Source organism: Palaemon carinicauda, chromosome 16 (assembly GCF_036898095.1).
Source record: "Palaemon carinicauda isolate YSFRI2023 chromosome 16, ASM3689809v2, whole genome shotgun sequence".
NCBI classification, from domain to species: Eukaryota; Metazoa; Arthropoda; class Malacostraca; order Decapoda; family Palaemonidae; genus Palaemon; species Palaemon carinicauda.
This window is the reverse complement of record NC_090740.1, coordinates 14,133,052-14,149,276: the sequence shown is the minus strand read 5'-3', so window position 1 is coordinate 14,149,276 and position 16,225 is coordinate 14,133,052. Positions and strand designations below refer to the sequence as shown.

The window sequence follows — 16,225 nt, the reverse complement described above, 5'->3', positions numbered from 1 at the left end:
CTGCGATTTTAAGCAGGGCATGTTAAGCCTAAAACATTATCCTGAACTGACAACTTATTGGCCTTCTGAACTCTCCATAAAAGAAGTTGATGATGTTAAATATTTAATAAGCTCATGACAAAAAATTAAACTTGTTAGACTGTAACTAACACAAAGAATGAATGTCATTTTGTCATCATTTCCTCTATAAACAATGAGGCTAAAAACAGAATTTTAATAATAAGATTTTATATTTCAATACTCACCTGATGTTCATATTACTTTTTTTCAGAAGCTCAGTTTAACCGAAATTTACCCGTAAAATTGAAAATCATTGTAAAATTTTCACACTCTTTCCCTTCAACACCTACCATTAGTTAAGGAAGGAACATTCTAACGGTAAGTGGTAACTGATGCGTCAGTTTCTCTTTGTCTCTTCAATTTTAAAGTTGAAATTATCCCTGCCTCTTGATAACACAAGGCAGGGAGGAGGAGGGTGGGCATGCATAAATAGTACTTGTTTTGGCAGTGGCTGTAGTAACACTTATATTTACCCAACTATGACTTTAATTGAAGCTTTGTTTTCCTCTTCAAAATTTAAAGGAATCATATGATATGCCACGCCACCCCCATAGGTAATAAGAAGTTGCTTAGCTGTGCTTGCTTTGGCGAGTGGAGAGATATAATGATCAGAATAATTAATTGGTCTTTTGAATCCCAGTCTAGCTGTCTTATAGAGTGACTAGAATTGCAGCATGATTATCTACTGCCTTGTCAATAGCCAAGATAATGTAAGAAGAAGAAAATAGATCCACTATGAAAAATTTAAATTAGCCTTGTGTTCCCAGTCTTCTCTGAATTACCCTGAACTAAATGCAAACAATGCAACAAGGTAAAGGGGTTATTCAAATTTCCATTCAGATTACTAATCAAAGCAATCAACAAACAGCTGATAAACTTCATGAAGAAGGTATGAGAGGGAACAACATTCCTCCACACACATGAACACAACACTGCAGATACCAGCTGGTATAGTATACGCTTCTGTTGCACAAAGCCATGAAAATTTTTTAATAATATCGTAAATTACAGTATTAGTTCATTTGCTTTACTGTAATTAGATTTGCATTGTAGAGTGAAATAATGATGTCTTATTAGACACCAGCAACAATATGAACTGAAAAGCAGGAGGTAAATGGTCGTATCATCAACTAGTTAGCTGTCCTCAACTGCCAGATGCTGTGATTGTTCCCAGAGAGGGAGGTATTTTTCAAAGGGAGAGAACGAGAAATTTTATATTTGTGGGCAGACATTGACAGAGCTTTGAGTAGTAGAAATACATCAGAGGAGTTTTATAAAAAACAATTCTAATCAAAGACATAAGCAAAAATACAGATAAGAGTCAAGTTCAGGTGTGTAGATATATATTTTTTTTTAAATACTATAAAGTCTAATATTATTATACAAAATTTTAATCTCACCATGCCTGTCATAGATGGATCTGCAAGGGGAGATCTATTTCCATGGAAATCTGGGTACACATGAATATCTTGTGCTAGATATGAAACATCAGCCAAGGATTGCTCTTCAGCTAATTCTTTCAATATTCCCTCTAGCCATAAGTAGATGTCCCTGAAAAAGTAAAAGATATGGGTTTCACTTAAACTAAAATTATTACAGTAAAATATCTACCCAATACAGTATCAAATTTTTTTAAATTCTATAAAACAGATGCCACATTTTATCACTGATATACATGAAGCTAAAGTCTTTATTCATCATTTGCTAAGACATAAAATCTATTTGTCTAAAAACTTGAATTTGAAAAACAATCTCCTCTGAAAAATAAAAATCCATAATAAATCTCTACATAAAATATTTAGATGAAATGAATTAAGAACATGTATACTTGGCAGAATTTCCAAATAAAATGAGATCATTCGCATTTCTTCACATGGTAATATTCACCCTATGAACTGGATAGAGTACCTTATTAACCCACAATGTCTTCCACAATGTCTTGCTAATGCTTCAGTCTTACAAGATAACTATACAATAACCTCAGATGCTTCATGAGAAATATATCACACCAGATGATTCAGAAAGTCTCAATGGAATAACTCTTATTTGCATTGAACCTTTCTTCCCAAAGTAGTCCTAACAAATATTATTCTGCTATGGATAGATTGTTGAACGATTCATAGACTACCAAAAATAAAAAGAAAAACGTGTTTAGAGAGATTTTGGGAAAACATTTAGTTCAAAAGCAAAGGACGGAAGCATGAAAATTCTAAACAAAAACTGCTGACAAATGACATAGTCATTTTGATTGTTCTCTTAATGATCTTGTGGAATGCTATCATAACTAATTAATTACAAAAATGGAGAGAGGTGGCAGATCTCTGGGCTTTCCAAGTTCTATATGTGATTGTATTTAACACAACGTTTGCTATAAAATAAGACTCTTACCCATGTGAGCACTTGGCAGATGCTGGGTGGCTTTGAATAACATGATCAATGAGGGATCCTGTGGCACTCTGGCCTCCTTCGTTCAGCCACCCTCCAGGCACCATGGCACTGTAATAAGGGCCCCACACACCCTTAACAAAAAGGGGTTGCTTACTCACACACATATGGCAAGTTGAGGTTCCACAAATAAGTCCTGTTAATATCATCATGATTATAATTATTTCAATATTAACTAATAATATCAGTTTAAGTGCAAATCATAAATAGGAAAAATTAAAAAGTTATTCCCTACTATTGGAGGTAAGTGGATTCCTGGAAATCATTGTGAATACAGTACAGATTTTTATATCACGGATAAATAACCTTCTAAAAAAACAGGATGAGGTCCATGTGAGTCCTCAAATTGCCCTTTAAACCTGTTAGGAAAAATAATATTCTACCTACCTCCATGTCCCATAAACATAAATCTCTAGTTTACATATGCTATGTCACACAATATAACATGGGTTAACTGACGTTTTTGTCTTTCAAGAGATAAAGAATAATTATCATCTTTTTCTCCAATGAATAAATTGTCAATAAAGGGATTCTTTTTAGTCTCTACTTACAAATAGTAGTATAATACAGATAAATCTTACAAATTAGTTCTGTAAATACAGTACACATTTTATTTGACACTTTATGATATTGTCAGAATGTTGGAATCCTAGAACTAATTAACGAAATAGGACAGAGTATTACTTTGTACTTCCATTTCTTATATTGAACAGTTTAGTGTCGTACTTTATTCTAAAATGCATATACACACACTGTAATTACCCTTGATATGGTTGAACTGATTAACAACATAGGGCAGGATATTACTGTATTCACTTGCCTTTTTGACATTAAAGCATTTAGTTTTGTACTTTATTCTAAAATTAGGAGAGAGAGAGAGAGAGAGAGAGAGAGAGAGAGAGAGAGAGAGGAGAGAGAGAGAGAGAGAGAGAGAGAGAGAGAGAGAGAGAGAGTATGTGGTGATATTAATATTACTAGAATAAAATTGTTGTGTACTGTGCTATGTTATTATTAAAGTACTGTACATTGGATGTTGTAATACATTATTGTCACATATTTAAAGTACAGTTACAGTTCTTAAAGTTATATTAACAAGTCCAGTACAGTACTGCTATATACGAAAAAAATACTTTGAACAACCATAGATTTCAAGTTCTTTTATCTGTGGAATTCAATATTCACATAGGGTTCCCGTATTCCACAACACCCAACGGATAAAGAGTGCCAAAGATATACGGATTGCCATAAAAGTTGGGAGGTGGTAGTTGTTTAGGTACTTTAAGTGAGATTTAAGGTAGCTATCAAGTTCTTACAAGTTGGTAGGGCATTAGACTTTTCTTCATAATGTCTCACGATGGCAGCTACCTGAACATACCATGAAATGCTTCCTAAGAAAGTTATGGTGATTATCTGAACACAAGTGGAGTGGTATCCTTGGACAGGGTATTAAAACTAGCAGATCACCTTTCTCTTTAAATAGGAATCATATGCATAGGATTAATGGTTAATCTTATATAAGGAGGCAAGAGTTTTCCTTTCTTGTAACAATAGATTAACAGTCTGGCCATGCTTGGATTGTTTGTCAGTTTGAAAAAGATTTCTTTTCAGGCCATGAATAAAAGGGATTTTGATGAAGGAAAAATCTATTTCTGGGCGAGGGACCTGTGACGCCCAATGAAATGCTCCTTAAAGCACCATTTCTAAGGTATAAATGCTGCTAAAAATACCAGAGAAAAAGTGGCATGGAATGCCAGGAATAAACCCAGCTCGCTCACTCTAATAGAGTGTCGGTATAGAAACTGGGGCATGTTAGAACCACTACCAGAGGTCCCTTACCAATTAGTCCTCTCCTTCCTCAATATCCCCCGATACTATGAGGTGCCGTTCTACACCCATTTACACAATTTAAAAAATTCAAAAATTCCTTGTACAAGAATGTCGTAGGCCTTCAAAAAAGATTTTGTATCCTGCTTTCAGAAGAGTGCTATCAGGTTTTATGAAGAAAAGAATAACACCATACTGATAAGTTGCATATGTACCTAACATCCATCATAAATTAAATGTCACTGACAATGCTGAGCCCTACATACTATATATCAAAAATAAAATTCTTTCTTGATGTTACACAAAAGTGGCTTCTTTTGTCATAAGTATCAGAAAATCTCCAACATGAAATCCTTCATCTCCAAATGATAATACAACCAATCGGGTCTATGCCTCATAACAAGATAACAATATCAATCAAGTCTATGCCCCATAAGGAGATACTTTGATGAACTGTTCCCTCAGGATACCTTGATTAACAACCAACCAACTTTAAACTTGTGAGGCTTTACTAGAGGATCTAGACCATTACAGTCACCAACCTCACTTGTATGTGTGAGAAAATGGTCATTCAAAGATGAGCACTAAAGACATGAAATAACTAAAGTCTACTCCACCAATATCTTGGTTGCTGTCACAATATAAATAAAATATAATTGACAGCAATAGTATAATTCTGTAAACTATATCTTTATTGTTATCCTGTGAAACACTAACAACCCTTAACAATTCACATTTCTGTAATTACTTGTACATTTTCATTATAGAAATGATGTTTCCGGCACTGCATATGCCCATATCCTTCAATGAATCACAAGAATATCAGACAATTAATATGTATCCTTTGTAATATATAAAATAGAATTTTTTTCAAATTAGACACTTTATAATATTATAAACTGAATTCTTCTACAGGGGAATTGGATTACTCCTAACAAGACATACATAAGAGAGAGTCTTCTTCCCATTTAAAATTATTTAGAGAGTCTTCTCCCACTTACATTGATATAAGTATAATAATTATAAATAATAATAACAATACAGAAGATTTTCAGCTTACAAACTTAATAGTTCCAAGAAGCTGTTAGGAAATCAAATTGTTTGAAAGTCAAACTTTTTAAAATTTTGGCCAAGGGTAGGCCTAACCTGAATCCTATGCCTATGATTTTCTGCTACAAAAGTTAACAAATAGTTGGGTTTCATATGAAATAGATATCAGGTTATTACAAATGTTGTTTTGGTTACTATATTAAATGATATAACATTATTTTATTATATTATTTTTTCATCTTATCTTTGTTATTTTTAGTTGGATTTGTGTTTGTATCTAAGAATATTTTTAAGTCGAATCTTTGCAAGTTGGGGACTTTCTATAATAATAATAATAATAATAATAATAATAATAATAATAATAATAATAATAAAAACTATACTGTATAATACAGTACACTACTACTACCACAACTACCATTATCATTATCAAATAGAAAACTTCATCAGAGCTTTAAAAGTAATGATGATAAGTGTAAAAAGCAATGGTGACACTGGTAAATTCTAAATTAGTTATGGTTTACCCACTACTTACCAAGCCTTCCATATAGATCCTCTCCATCCTTTGCTCCTGCAGCTACCAATGCCAAGCCCCCTGCATGGGCATCAATCAGGGATGTTGCAACAGCAGTTTCTGTGGATAGCCCTAACTGAGAGGCAGCTTCTGATGTCATCATTCCACATTTACTACCAGGTGGGAGAATTAAAGAGCCTTTGAGGAGAGAAAAAAAATTATAATTTATTTCTAGTTTTAATATCCTGTGTTGATGTTTTGGTAAATTTATACATGCATAGATTAATTAGATTAACATTTTTAAATAAATATGCAAGACTTCAATGCCTGTAAGTAAACTATGATAAGATGATGCATTTATAATCCTTTAGCTTAAGGAGATGCAAAAAATCTGCCTTTTTTCCTCTACTAACAATAAATTCTTTGTTTTGCAATAAAGCACTTTGCAAGGTGATTGAATATAGATTCGTGTAATGTAATGTTATTTGCTACTCATCAAAATAACTCTATTGCAAATTCATCACAGGCATGATTTCCAGTTGGCTTAAAGCTTTACAGAACTTTTTATAATAAATGAATGAGACAAAATTCATATAATTGTTTATAAAATAGCTGACATCTTATCACTTCCTTTGTCTGTAAAGCCTCAAACAGCAGGTGAAAAAAAAAATCATAAGTAATGTATTTTTCCAAACTATACAAAACTAAGTCTTTAAAGGGAGTATGTTTCAACTAGGCTGGATTAGGTGTTAAAACTTTTAATGAGGTGTTGGAGTTACTGGCAGGCAACAGGGAAGTCCCGCCCCCCTCGTAAACATATCCAAAAGCCAATTTCACCTTAACCTAGGACTTGTGGGGTGGTTGAGGCAGGAAGTACAACTTAAAGGACTGAGGTTTGTATAGTTAGAAAAATACAAATCACTTAAAATTTGTGATTCATTCATACATGAATATAGATGCTTGTCCTTTAATAAGAAGCTAATCCTAAGGAGGAAATAAGCCCCTATACAGTAATCATATTGGCTAGTTTAAAATCCAGGGATGTTTATACAGTTGAATCTGATAGAGGTGTAGAAGTCTTGATAAACACGATAAAGGTGCAGGAGTGTTGATTTATACCACCTTATAACACTTGAGAATAAATTTTCTCATAAGTTGGGCTAAAGACAGTCAAGGAAGACCCTGTATCCTTGGAAGGATATGATGTCAAAACGTATGGTCAATTGAGTATAATGTGTTACATCTATCAAACCCCCAACTTGTATGGAGTACGAGGAAGATACTTTCATATCTTACTCATACAGTATAGATCAATTGCACAGTATGGGTGCTTACCTGCACCAACATTCAATCCAGCAAATAATGGCATGACTGCTGCACCCTAAGGGAGGGGAAGGAAAAGAGGTAATTAGCCAGACACTCTACCTCTTAACCTAGACAAACGTCAAAACTGTTATCTTAGACGAAATACTTCTTGTTCAGTAAAGAGATGGGTAATCTACACAACCTTATAAACCATCATAGGTTCAAATGAAAAAGTAACTAAAGACCCGTGTGTATATTCCCATAAATAGTGGGCTGTAAAAGTTGTAAGACTAACCTTAGACAGGTATTACTTGAAGGTTAGAGTAGATTAATTATTCTGGCTTCGTGTGACCGAATAAGGTGGGGTTCCTTTCTTCTTCTTGTAGGAGCACATGTTCGATTGTTCCTGGGAACCAGAAGGAAAATAGAGTGTAAGGACACCGCTCCCTTCGTCGTCCAGAAAATCAACAAACTGTTTATTTATTTGAATTCTCCTTTCGCCACACCGTGGTTTCCCATGTATATGTATTCCGCTCTATCAGAGCTACATTTTGACATATGTATCATTTCATTACATGTTTCTGTTAACTCATAATTCGTATATTTGTAAGTGTAAGAAAACACATATATTTTGGCGGGCAATTCAATCTGATTTGGCGCCAGCGCCATCCTACCTTTCCGTCCGCACCTTGTAATATACTCCCATGCACATTTGAATAAAGTATCAGTTGATCTTGGTGACGCTTGTCTCACTGTCCTTACAAGAGTTTTAGGATCTCTTCTTATTCCTTTTTTATTGCAAAAATAGTTGTTGTATCACCCTCCAAAACTGACGAACGAGCTTTTGGGGGAGGATGATGATGATGTGGTTGTTGGTGATGATGTAGCGGCTACATGAGGTTTTTGGCTGTAAAACCTGACGTCGATGACAGCAGTTCTTCAGCGTGAAGTTAAGGTCATGACGGTAGCCTTTCGGTTTACAGCTCATACAAGGAACTGAGCTACACTTTGCTGGAGTGTGTTTCAAATCTTCACATAAGAAATTGCCCTATATGAATGGAACAGATATTTAACACCATTAAATACTTTAGCAAAATGTTTTTGAGATTTCTTGGTTCTGAACTTCTGGATCAGGGAAACTTTTTTCAATATCGTATTGATCCTTTAACTCCAACAATTCTTTGTCAGTCAAAAGTTGCTTGTGGGTCTCACTTAACTTGTCAAAACCTTCTTCCAATGCCTTCTCACATTCACTAATAAAGGATACTAAATTCTTTATTTCATCCTTTACTGACTCATACACCAATGCAGTTTGAGTAACTTTAGTCCAAGAAGCACTGATGTTCAGAACTGCCTGATAAATATTGTAATCCTTCCAAAAATCAAGAATGTTCATGCTATACTCTGCAAAAGTAGCATCTACTGCCTGTTGTAAAGTATGTTGTTTAGACTTATGATGGATTGGTATATGGGTTGATTAAGACACGTAGTGCCTGGTAGCAAAAAACGAATATGACAAATTCGAAGATAATTTGTATTTTTCCTAACCATACAAACCTTAGCTATTTACAAAAGGTTACCTTTAAGCGTAGCTGAAATGGCGAGCCATTAGAATTTAACGAGGGTGTATTACCCCCGCGCTAGTTAGCGGGGGGGTAGGGGAGTGGTAGCTAGCTACCCCTCCTCCCCCTCACACACAGGTGAATCCTCACTTTCACTTAGAGGTAGGACTTGTCTTGGGGGACAGGGCTGGCGGGCAAATATGTGTAAATAGCTAAGGTTTGTATGGTTAGGAAAAATACAAATTATCTTCGAATTTGTCATTTGTTCCGTAACCGAAATACAAACCACGCTATTTACAAAGGGTGACTTACCCCTTAGGAAGGGTGGAAAGTCCCTAGCCATACTGGCTTTGGCTTTACCCGGGGACTCAGAATCCGAGTGAGTCGCACTCGAGAAAAGGAGTCCCTGCACCTCTCAAGTTCCTTGCTCCGCAAGAAACCATGTGGCCTACGTAAGCTAGTGTGTGAAGGAAGAAGTGTGACCCGTCCTAGGCAGTTGACCTGGAGTTCCAGAAGGAACTCTGGGTTAGGACGTTCCCAATACCACCTCGTCAGGGTATGGGGGACGCGACAGTATTGACTCAATACTCGGAACACAAGGAAGCATGGTTTACCTGCAGAGGTTCGAGATCAGCTATGCAGAGACCAGGATGCTGCTTCCCCGTAGAGGGGATGATGAAGAAAGAAGAAAGGGCCAGACATACTTCTTTCGTTCATGCAGACTAAAACCTGATAACAATGCCCTCAACCTTCTGCTACCTGTCCAAAAAGGAGCCTGAGGTTAGACCAGCTGTTGTGTAGCCACCACAGAGCGATAGAAAACGTATCGAGACTCCTGTGGGTCACGCCCTGCAGGAAGCGGGCTGCGAAGGTCATTAGACGCTTCCAGACTCCAGCTTGTAGCACCTGCGTCACGGAGTAGTATTACTCGAAGGCGAGGGACGTTGCGATGTATCCAACATCGTGCTGTAGGGCGACGTGACGGGGGAGGGTCTGGAGACAGGTCGAGATGAATGTCCTTGAGTCCGGGCTGAAGAGGTATACTGGTGACTCTCCCCCCATGTCCTCCTTGTGCTCCCAAATCGGCTGCAACTGAGGACAAACTGCAGCTGTTCCCAGCGCCAACCTCTCGATTCCTTTACTGGCAAGAAAGAGAAGGTCTTGGGACATCAGATACAGAATGGAGACTCGAAATCTTGAATGAATCGGACCGAAGGGCCGGGACCCCCAGATTCTGAGTCTAGCCAACAACTCAGGAGCGAGCCTGAATGTTGCCTTCCCCTCTTCCTTAGAAAGGGGGGAGTAGTAAGAGACCAAGAAGATTGCTTGCACACTGGCCGTGGCCAGAGTGAGCAGGAGACCCAAGGCGGAATACAATTCGAGGCCTGTCGTAAAGGGTCTTGAGAAGATCTCTTAAAGGACTAAAAGTCCGAGCCATGCTCCAAGTTGGAGGTCTTCCTCCGACTAGGGCAGGGACGATCGTAGCTTCGCATGAGCGAGGATAGATCCAGCGGGCAGGAAAAAGTTATTCCTTTAAGCCTGAAGGTCAGGGAAAGGCTGAGCGACAGGCTTCATTGCCGAGAGCGGAAAGGAGTTTCCTCCCGCCGAAAGGCAAAGAGACCGTTATTGCTGGAGAAGAGGCCTCAAGGGAGGAGGTATATCTCCCACGGCACCAACCACCTAAGACTCTTCACTTTGCCTGGGAGACCCCTGTGGATGACTATCGCAGATGACGCGACCTCCGTACCGCGACTGTAGCGGGTTGTCTCTTCTTGAGGAGGAAGCGTAGTGTCTCCAGGCATGAAGCCGAAGCGACGCCCCGGTTCGGGAGAGATGTCGCAGTGTGGTTGCTTGAGTAGTGTGCGCCGTGGGAGAAGCTCTCCCGGGAGTTCCGTCAGGGGAAGCAGAGGGTCCAGAAACCGTTCTGCGCATAGTCCCAGTGGAGCTCTCCCATTGAAAGGTTGACAGACAACCTGGTCTTGTTGAGACCCATTGTCCACAGACAGAAAGGAGGGAAGACGCAGGCGTCGAAGTTGTCCCACCATCATTGGAATGCATCTTGCCAGAGTCTCGGGGTCTGAGACTGGGGGGAAGAATAGCGGAAGCTTGAGGTTCCAAGCTGTCGCGATCAGGTCCCCGAGACCAGTACTTGCTGGTTACCCAAGGTCAAAGACCCCCAGGTACACTCTCTCTACGAGGCTCTGCTCGGATAGTCTGAGAGAACATTCCCCTGCCTGGAATGAGAGCCGATGGTGGTATTGAGAGAATCTCAATCATCCCGGTATCTCTACTGCAAGATGTGAAGGTGTGAAAATGCGTCCCCTTCTGGTTAGAATACGCCAGAATCATGAAGTCGACGCGCAACGGGGCGACTCGGCAGGAGCTGTAGGATCTGTAGAGGGGCCAGACTAAGGCCCCTAAGCCTGCCTGAATGATGGAGAGGTATCCTTCAGGTCTTGACCATAGGCCTGGACCGGAACATGCCCCCCCCTTTCCTTTGACGAGTCCGAGAACAGCATCAAGAATGTGGGGAAAGGACGAGAATATCCACTACCATCAAGAGGCTCCATAGGTCAACACCCATTGCAGGTCTAATAGTTCCGCTGGTCCTATAGGGGCCAGGAAGTCCGGTTAAACATTGCCTGAAGCCACCGGAACTTGGATCGCCCCACATGGACCTTATCCTGAGGCGACCGTTCGGACTATAGACAGGTCAATGAGGAAAGGAGAACTAGGAAACGTTCCAAGGTAGGGCTGAAAGCTCTGCTTGACTGAGAACAGGTACTGCGACTCTCCTCAGTCTTGCCACAGTCAACCGAAAGGAAGGCTCGGAGGATGTGGTAACAGAATCTGGCGTCCCCAGGTGGTCACCCATCCAAGTACCGACGTTGCTTAACCTCGCTGGACGGACGAGAAGCGGGGTTTCCAACGTGGTAAGGCCGTTGACTCAATATCATGGCCAGATACTCCAGATGTTGAGGCAGAGGAAGAGAAGGCTCCAAGCAAAATACCATGAGCCCACACTCGTGGTAAGCATCCGGAAGCTTGTCCCGGCGCTGAAGAAGGTCGAACCCGAGCCTACCGGAGTTGACAAGCCCCCCAAACAGCAGAGGAGGCGGAAGCCTGCACCTGAGCGGCCAAGAGGAAGGCAGGGAGAGTTCTCTGGGGAAACAAACCTGCTATGCCACGGCGGGATAGCCACACTGCATCATAAGCAGGAATACTTGCAGTCTAGGCTGAATTCGACGAGCACCCTGGAATATGGAAGGAATGGAAACTGAAAGTACCCGTCCTTCCGATCCAGGGTTTAAGGAGTCCTGTCGCCTCGTTACCAGTCTGATCGATTCTGCTGGTCTACTCTGGCTGAAGTTTGTTCGACAAACTTGATCAGGGCTGAGAGGTCGACTAAGGACATCCCCTCTCAGATACTGTCTTACAAGCAAGGATCGACTGAGGAGGCCGGGGGTGAAGCCGTCGATGATCCTAAGGAAGACCTTCGCCTAAGGTATGGATCATTCTGCCCAACCGGGCAACTCTGCTGACGCTATGGCATAGAGGTTCAGAGACACTGAATTCGCTGACAGAGACGGCAGGCGCGATATCCTTGGCTGATCGCAGAGATTGTGCGGGAATGGGCATCGGGAAGCTGTCATTCGGATGAGTAACCTTAAGCATCCTCCCAGAGAAAAACCTGCAATCCTAGAGTTCGTGAACTCCTTTTAGGACTATGCCCCCCCGGGGAGTCTCCCGTGCCATCTGTTCCTGACAGGAGGAAACTGCAATTGGACACCTTGTCCCAGTTGTCGAAGCCGATAACTTAGGCCGACGTGATTGAAAGAAAAGGGCGCTGGAGCCCTGCAGAGTCTGGAAGAAAGCGCCTTGGAGGAGTGAAAACGGAAGTCGATTTCCTCCGCACAGCCGCTGTCAAAGTCTCTGTCCTTGGGCACAAACAAACTCTTCTCAAGGATGGAAGGGTGTCTGAGGTCGTCGACCTCCACAGATGAGACACCCGAAGGAAGCCCTCAGTCAGCGCGTCCAGATGGTACAACATCGAGCTTGTCCGCAAGTTAGATACTTAACGACGAAAGGCCAAGGTGCCTGAGCTCGAGAGGAGGAAAGTACCCAAGCTCTTCCTTGAACCAAACCTCGGGCCGTAACCGAGGAGGGAAAGAACCTGGTAAGCTCCCAGAGGAAGGGGTAAGTAGTCACCCCTTGTCCGATGGAGAAATCTCAAACGGAAAGCCCCCCCGCCAAAAATCCTTCCAGGAAATGACGGGGAAGGGCTAACCAGGTTCAGGAAAGAGGAGTGTTGCTCAGATCTCCCTTAAGTTTCTCCTATTCTTGCAAGTGCCATGCTCTGCGTTTACGGGGTGAGGCCGCGTTCTGGAAATACGCTCCAGAAGAACTCGCCAGGCTGGCCATGCTGCGAAAACCCCATTGGGAATCGTGGTCGCAATCGCCCTGGAGCTCGCGCGACGGTAATTCAAAGATTTTTCGCGTGGGCCAACGTGGAAGCGCCCATGCGCGGTAACGCAAACGAAGGTGAGCGAAGGAGCGCAGAAGGAGGGCGAGCGTGGTAGGAAGGGCGAGAGCTGGTGGTCGGCGAGCAATAACCCATAGACGAGCAATGGATACTGCAAGAAATAAGCCGACGTTTGTGCGAAGAAACACTGTAGGTTCGCGCGACGGAACACCATCCGTCCGCGTGATGGAAAACCGTTGGTTCGCGCGTGGGCGAACATTGGAGAGCATGGGCGCGGATGCGCATGAGCGTAGACGTGCAGGCACGTGGGCGTGTGGGCGCGCAGGCGAATGGTCGTGTGGTCGCGCGGGCGCGTAGGCGAATGGTCGTGTGGTCGCGCGGGCGCGCAGGCGAATGGTCGTGTGGTCGCGCGGGCGCGCAGGCGAATGGTCGTGTGGTCGCGCGGGCGAGCGGTCGTGCAGGCGAGCGGTCGCGCGGGCGCGCAGGCGAGCGGTCGTGAGGGTGGGCAGGTGGATGAGCGCGAGTCCGAGGCGGCGAACGCAAGCGTTAGCGCGATGGCGAGGAAACACGCTGCCGCGTGGGCGAGGATGACCGCTGGCGATATAGATCAACAAGCGATCGGTGGTGAGCTGGTGAGCGCTAACGCGCAGGTTGGCGATGGCGCGTTGTGTTATGCCGATGCGATGGTCGAGCAGCATGCGTAGGTGAGCGATCGTGCGTTGGCGAGCAATATGCGAAGGTGAGCGATCGCGAGCAGCATGTGCATGAGGGCGATCGCGAGCAGCATGTGCATGAGGGCGATCGCGAGCAGCATGTGCATGAGGGCGATCGCGAGCAGCATGTGCATGAGGGCGATCGCGAGCAGCATGTGCATGAGGGCGATCGCGGGATGGTGATCAGCATGCACAGATGGGCGGTTGCGCGATGGCGAGCAGCCTCTGCAGGTGGGCGATCGCGCGATGGCTATCAGGATGCGCAGGGTAGCGCGATGGTGATCAGCATCCGCAGGTGTGCGGTCGCCGCAGTTGAGGGTCGCGCGATGGCGATCAGCATCCGCAGTTTGAGGGTCGCGCGATGGCGATCAGCATCCGCAGTTTGAGGGTCGCGCGATGGCGATCAGCATCCGCAGTTTGAGGGTCGCGCGATGGCGATCAGCATCCGCAGTTTGAGGGTCGCGCGATGGCGATCAGCATCCGCAGTTTGAGGGTCGCGCGATGGCGATCAGCATCCGCAGTTTGAGGGTCGCGCGATGGCGATCAGCATCCGCAGTTTGAGGGTCGCGCGATGGCGATCAGCATCCGCAGTTTGAGGGTCGCGCGATGGCGATCAGCATCCGCAGTTTGAGGGTCGCGCGATGGCGATCAGCATCCGCAGTTTGAGGGTCGCGCGATGGCGATCAGCATCCGCAGTTTGAGGGTCGCGCGATGGCGATCAGCATCCGCAGTTTGAGGGTCGCGCGATGGCGATCAGCATCCGCAGTTTGAGGGTCGCGCGATGGCGATCAGCATCCGCAGTTTGAGGGTCGCGCGATGGCGATCAGCATCCGCAGTTTGAGGGTCGCGCGATGGCGATCAGCATCCGCAGTTTGAGGGTCGCGCGATGGCGATCAGCATCCGCAGTTGAGGGTCGCGCGATGGCGATCAGCATCCGCAGTTGAGGGTCGCGCGATGGCGATCAGCATCCGCAGGTGAGCTAGTAGCTGGCGAACCATGTTCCTTCAGAAGAGTTGGAGAACGTTGGCGAGCCGGCTGTAACACACGTAGGCGAACCGGAGATCGCCGAAAGACAGGAGATTGCTGGTGAGCTGATGATCGCTGGCGAGCTGATGATCGCTGGCAAGCTGATGATCGCTGACGAGCTGATGATTGCTGACGAGCAGAAGGCTACGCGTGGAAGCCTGCGTATAGAAGAAGAGTCCTTGACCCCGACCTGAACCGAAGTTCTAGATTGCGAGGGCGAACGTGGGCGCACAGGGCGCGTAACAGCAACCAACAGGAACAGCAGGGATGATCATCATGAAAGCGCTGACGAACAGGAGAGCGCTGATGAGCAGAAGAGCGCCTGTGCGTTAACACTGAGCAGGAGAGAACACAGCAGAAGGGCGCGCAGGGAAACCCTGACACGTAAGGGAAGAACCCCAGTGGGAGGCAACCCTTTGCCCCGAAGGGATCGTTGTCCGCCGGGAGACTGATGTCCGTCGGAAGACCGCTGTCCGTCGGGAAGACCGTTGTCCGTCGGGAAGACCGTTGCCCGTCGGAAGACGAGATCAGACTGCTGTTCATTTGCACCAAGGCGGAAGATCGAGAAAAAGGAGTTGTAGGCTGCAAACGGAGATTCAAAAAGGCGCTTCAAGCACCCTTATAGGGAGAAGAGAGGCCCTTACGACGAGGCGGACGGTGGGCCTTACGGCGAGGGAGGCCAACAGCAACAGCAACAGAAGAAACCTCCGAAGAGGAGTCTCTATGAGTGTACTCTCTCGCGAACGAAAGAGAAACACTTCGTAGAAGAGACTGGTCAGCAGTGACCTAAAAGGAGCAATCCTCCGAAGAGGAGCTCCTGCAGTTGCCCAGCCCCTTGAGCGAAACTGCAGGTGTGACCGCTCAGCACCAAGAGCATAGTCCCACGTAAAAAAGGCAAGAGGAGAACCCTCCATAAGGGGAAAAACTCAAGCCTGGACAGGAAAAACTTCCCTCGGAAGGAAAGTTACCTGTCCAAGGAGGCAAGCCTCCTGAGAGTTCTAAAAAGAACTGGAGAGCTGTCCGTCGTCACGGGAGTACTTCCAGTAGAAGGAGACACGCCCCTGACGAACACACAAGGGGGGAGGCAGCAACAGCCAAATCCCCAGGACTCAACAAGACAGCTCACACCGTTGCCATATTACAGAAACGAACTAGATCGGTAACTGTAAAAAAATAAAACAAATAATATTAGTACACATTCATTCCCCCGGGAAGGCTCCGAAGAGGAATCCCGAGGGAAAGG

At 44.2% G+C, this 16,225-nt stretch overlaps 1 protein-coding gene across 2 annotated transcripts in view; it reads right to left on the bottom strand.

Moving 5' to 3' along the window:
• The window catches only part of LOC137655655 (FGGY carbohydrate kinase domain-containing protein), a 73,814-nt gene that overhangs the window by 21,830 nt on the left and 35,759 nt on the right, over positions 1-16,225 (bottom strand). For both annotated transcript variants that reach the window (XM_068389592.1, XM_068389593.1), the window contains exons 7-9: positions 5,915-6,091; positions 2,449-2,641; positions 1,461-1,611 (exon numbers count right to left, since the gene is read on the bottom strand). In XM_068389592.1, coding sequence (XP_068245693.1) covers positions 1,461-1,611; positions 2,449-2,641; positions 5,915-6,091 — 521 coding nt within the window. The remainder of the gene's footprint in view (positions 1-1,460; positions 1,612-2,448; positions 2,642-5,914; positions 6,092-16,225) is intronic.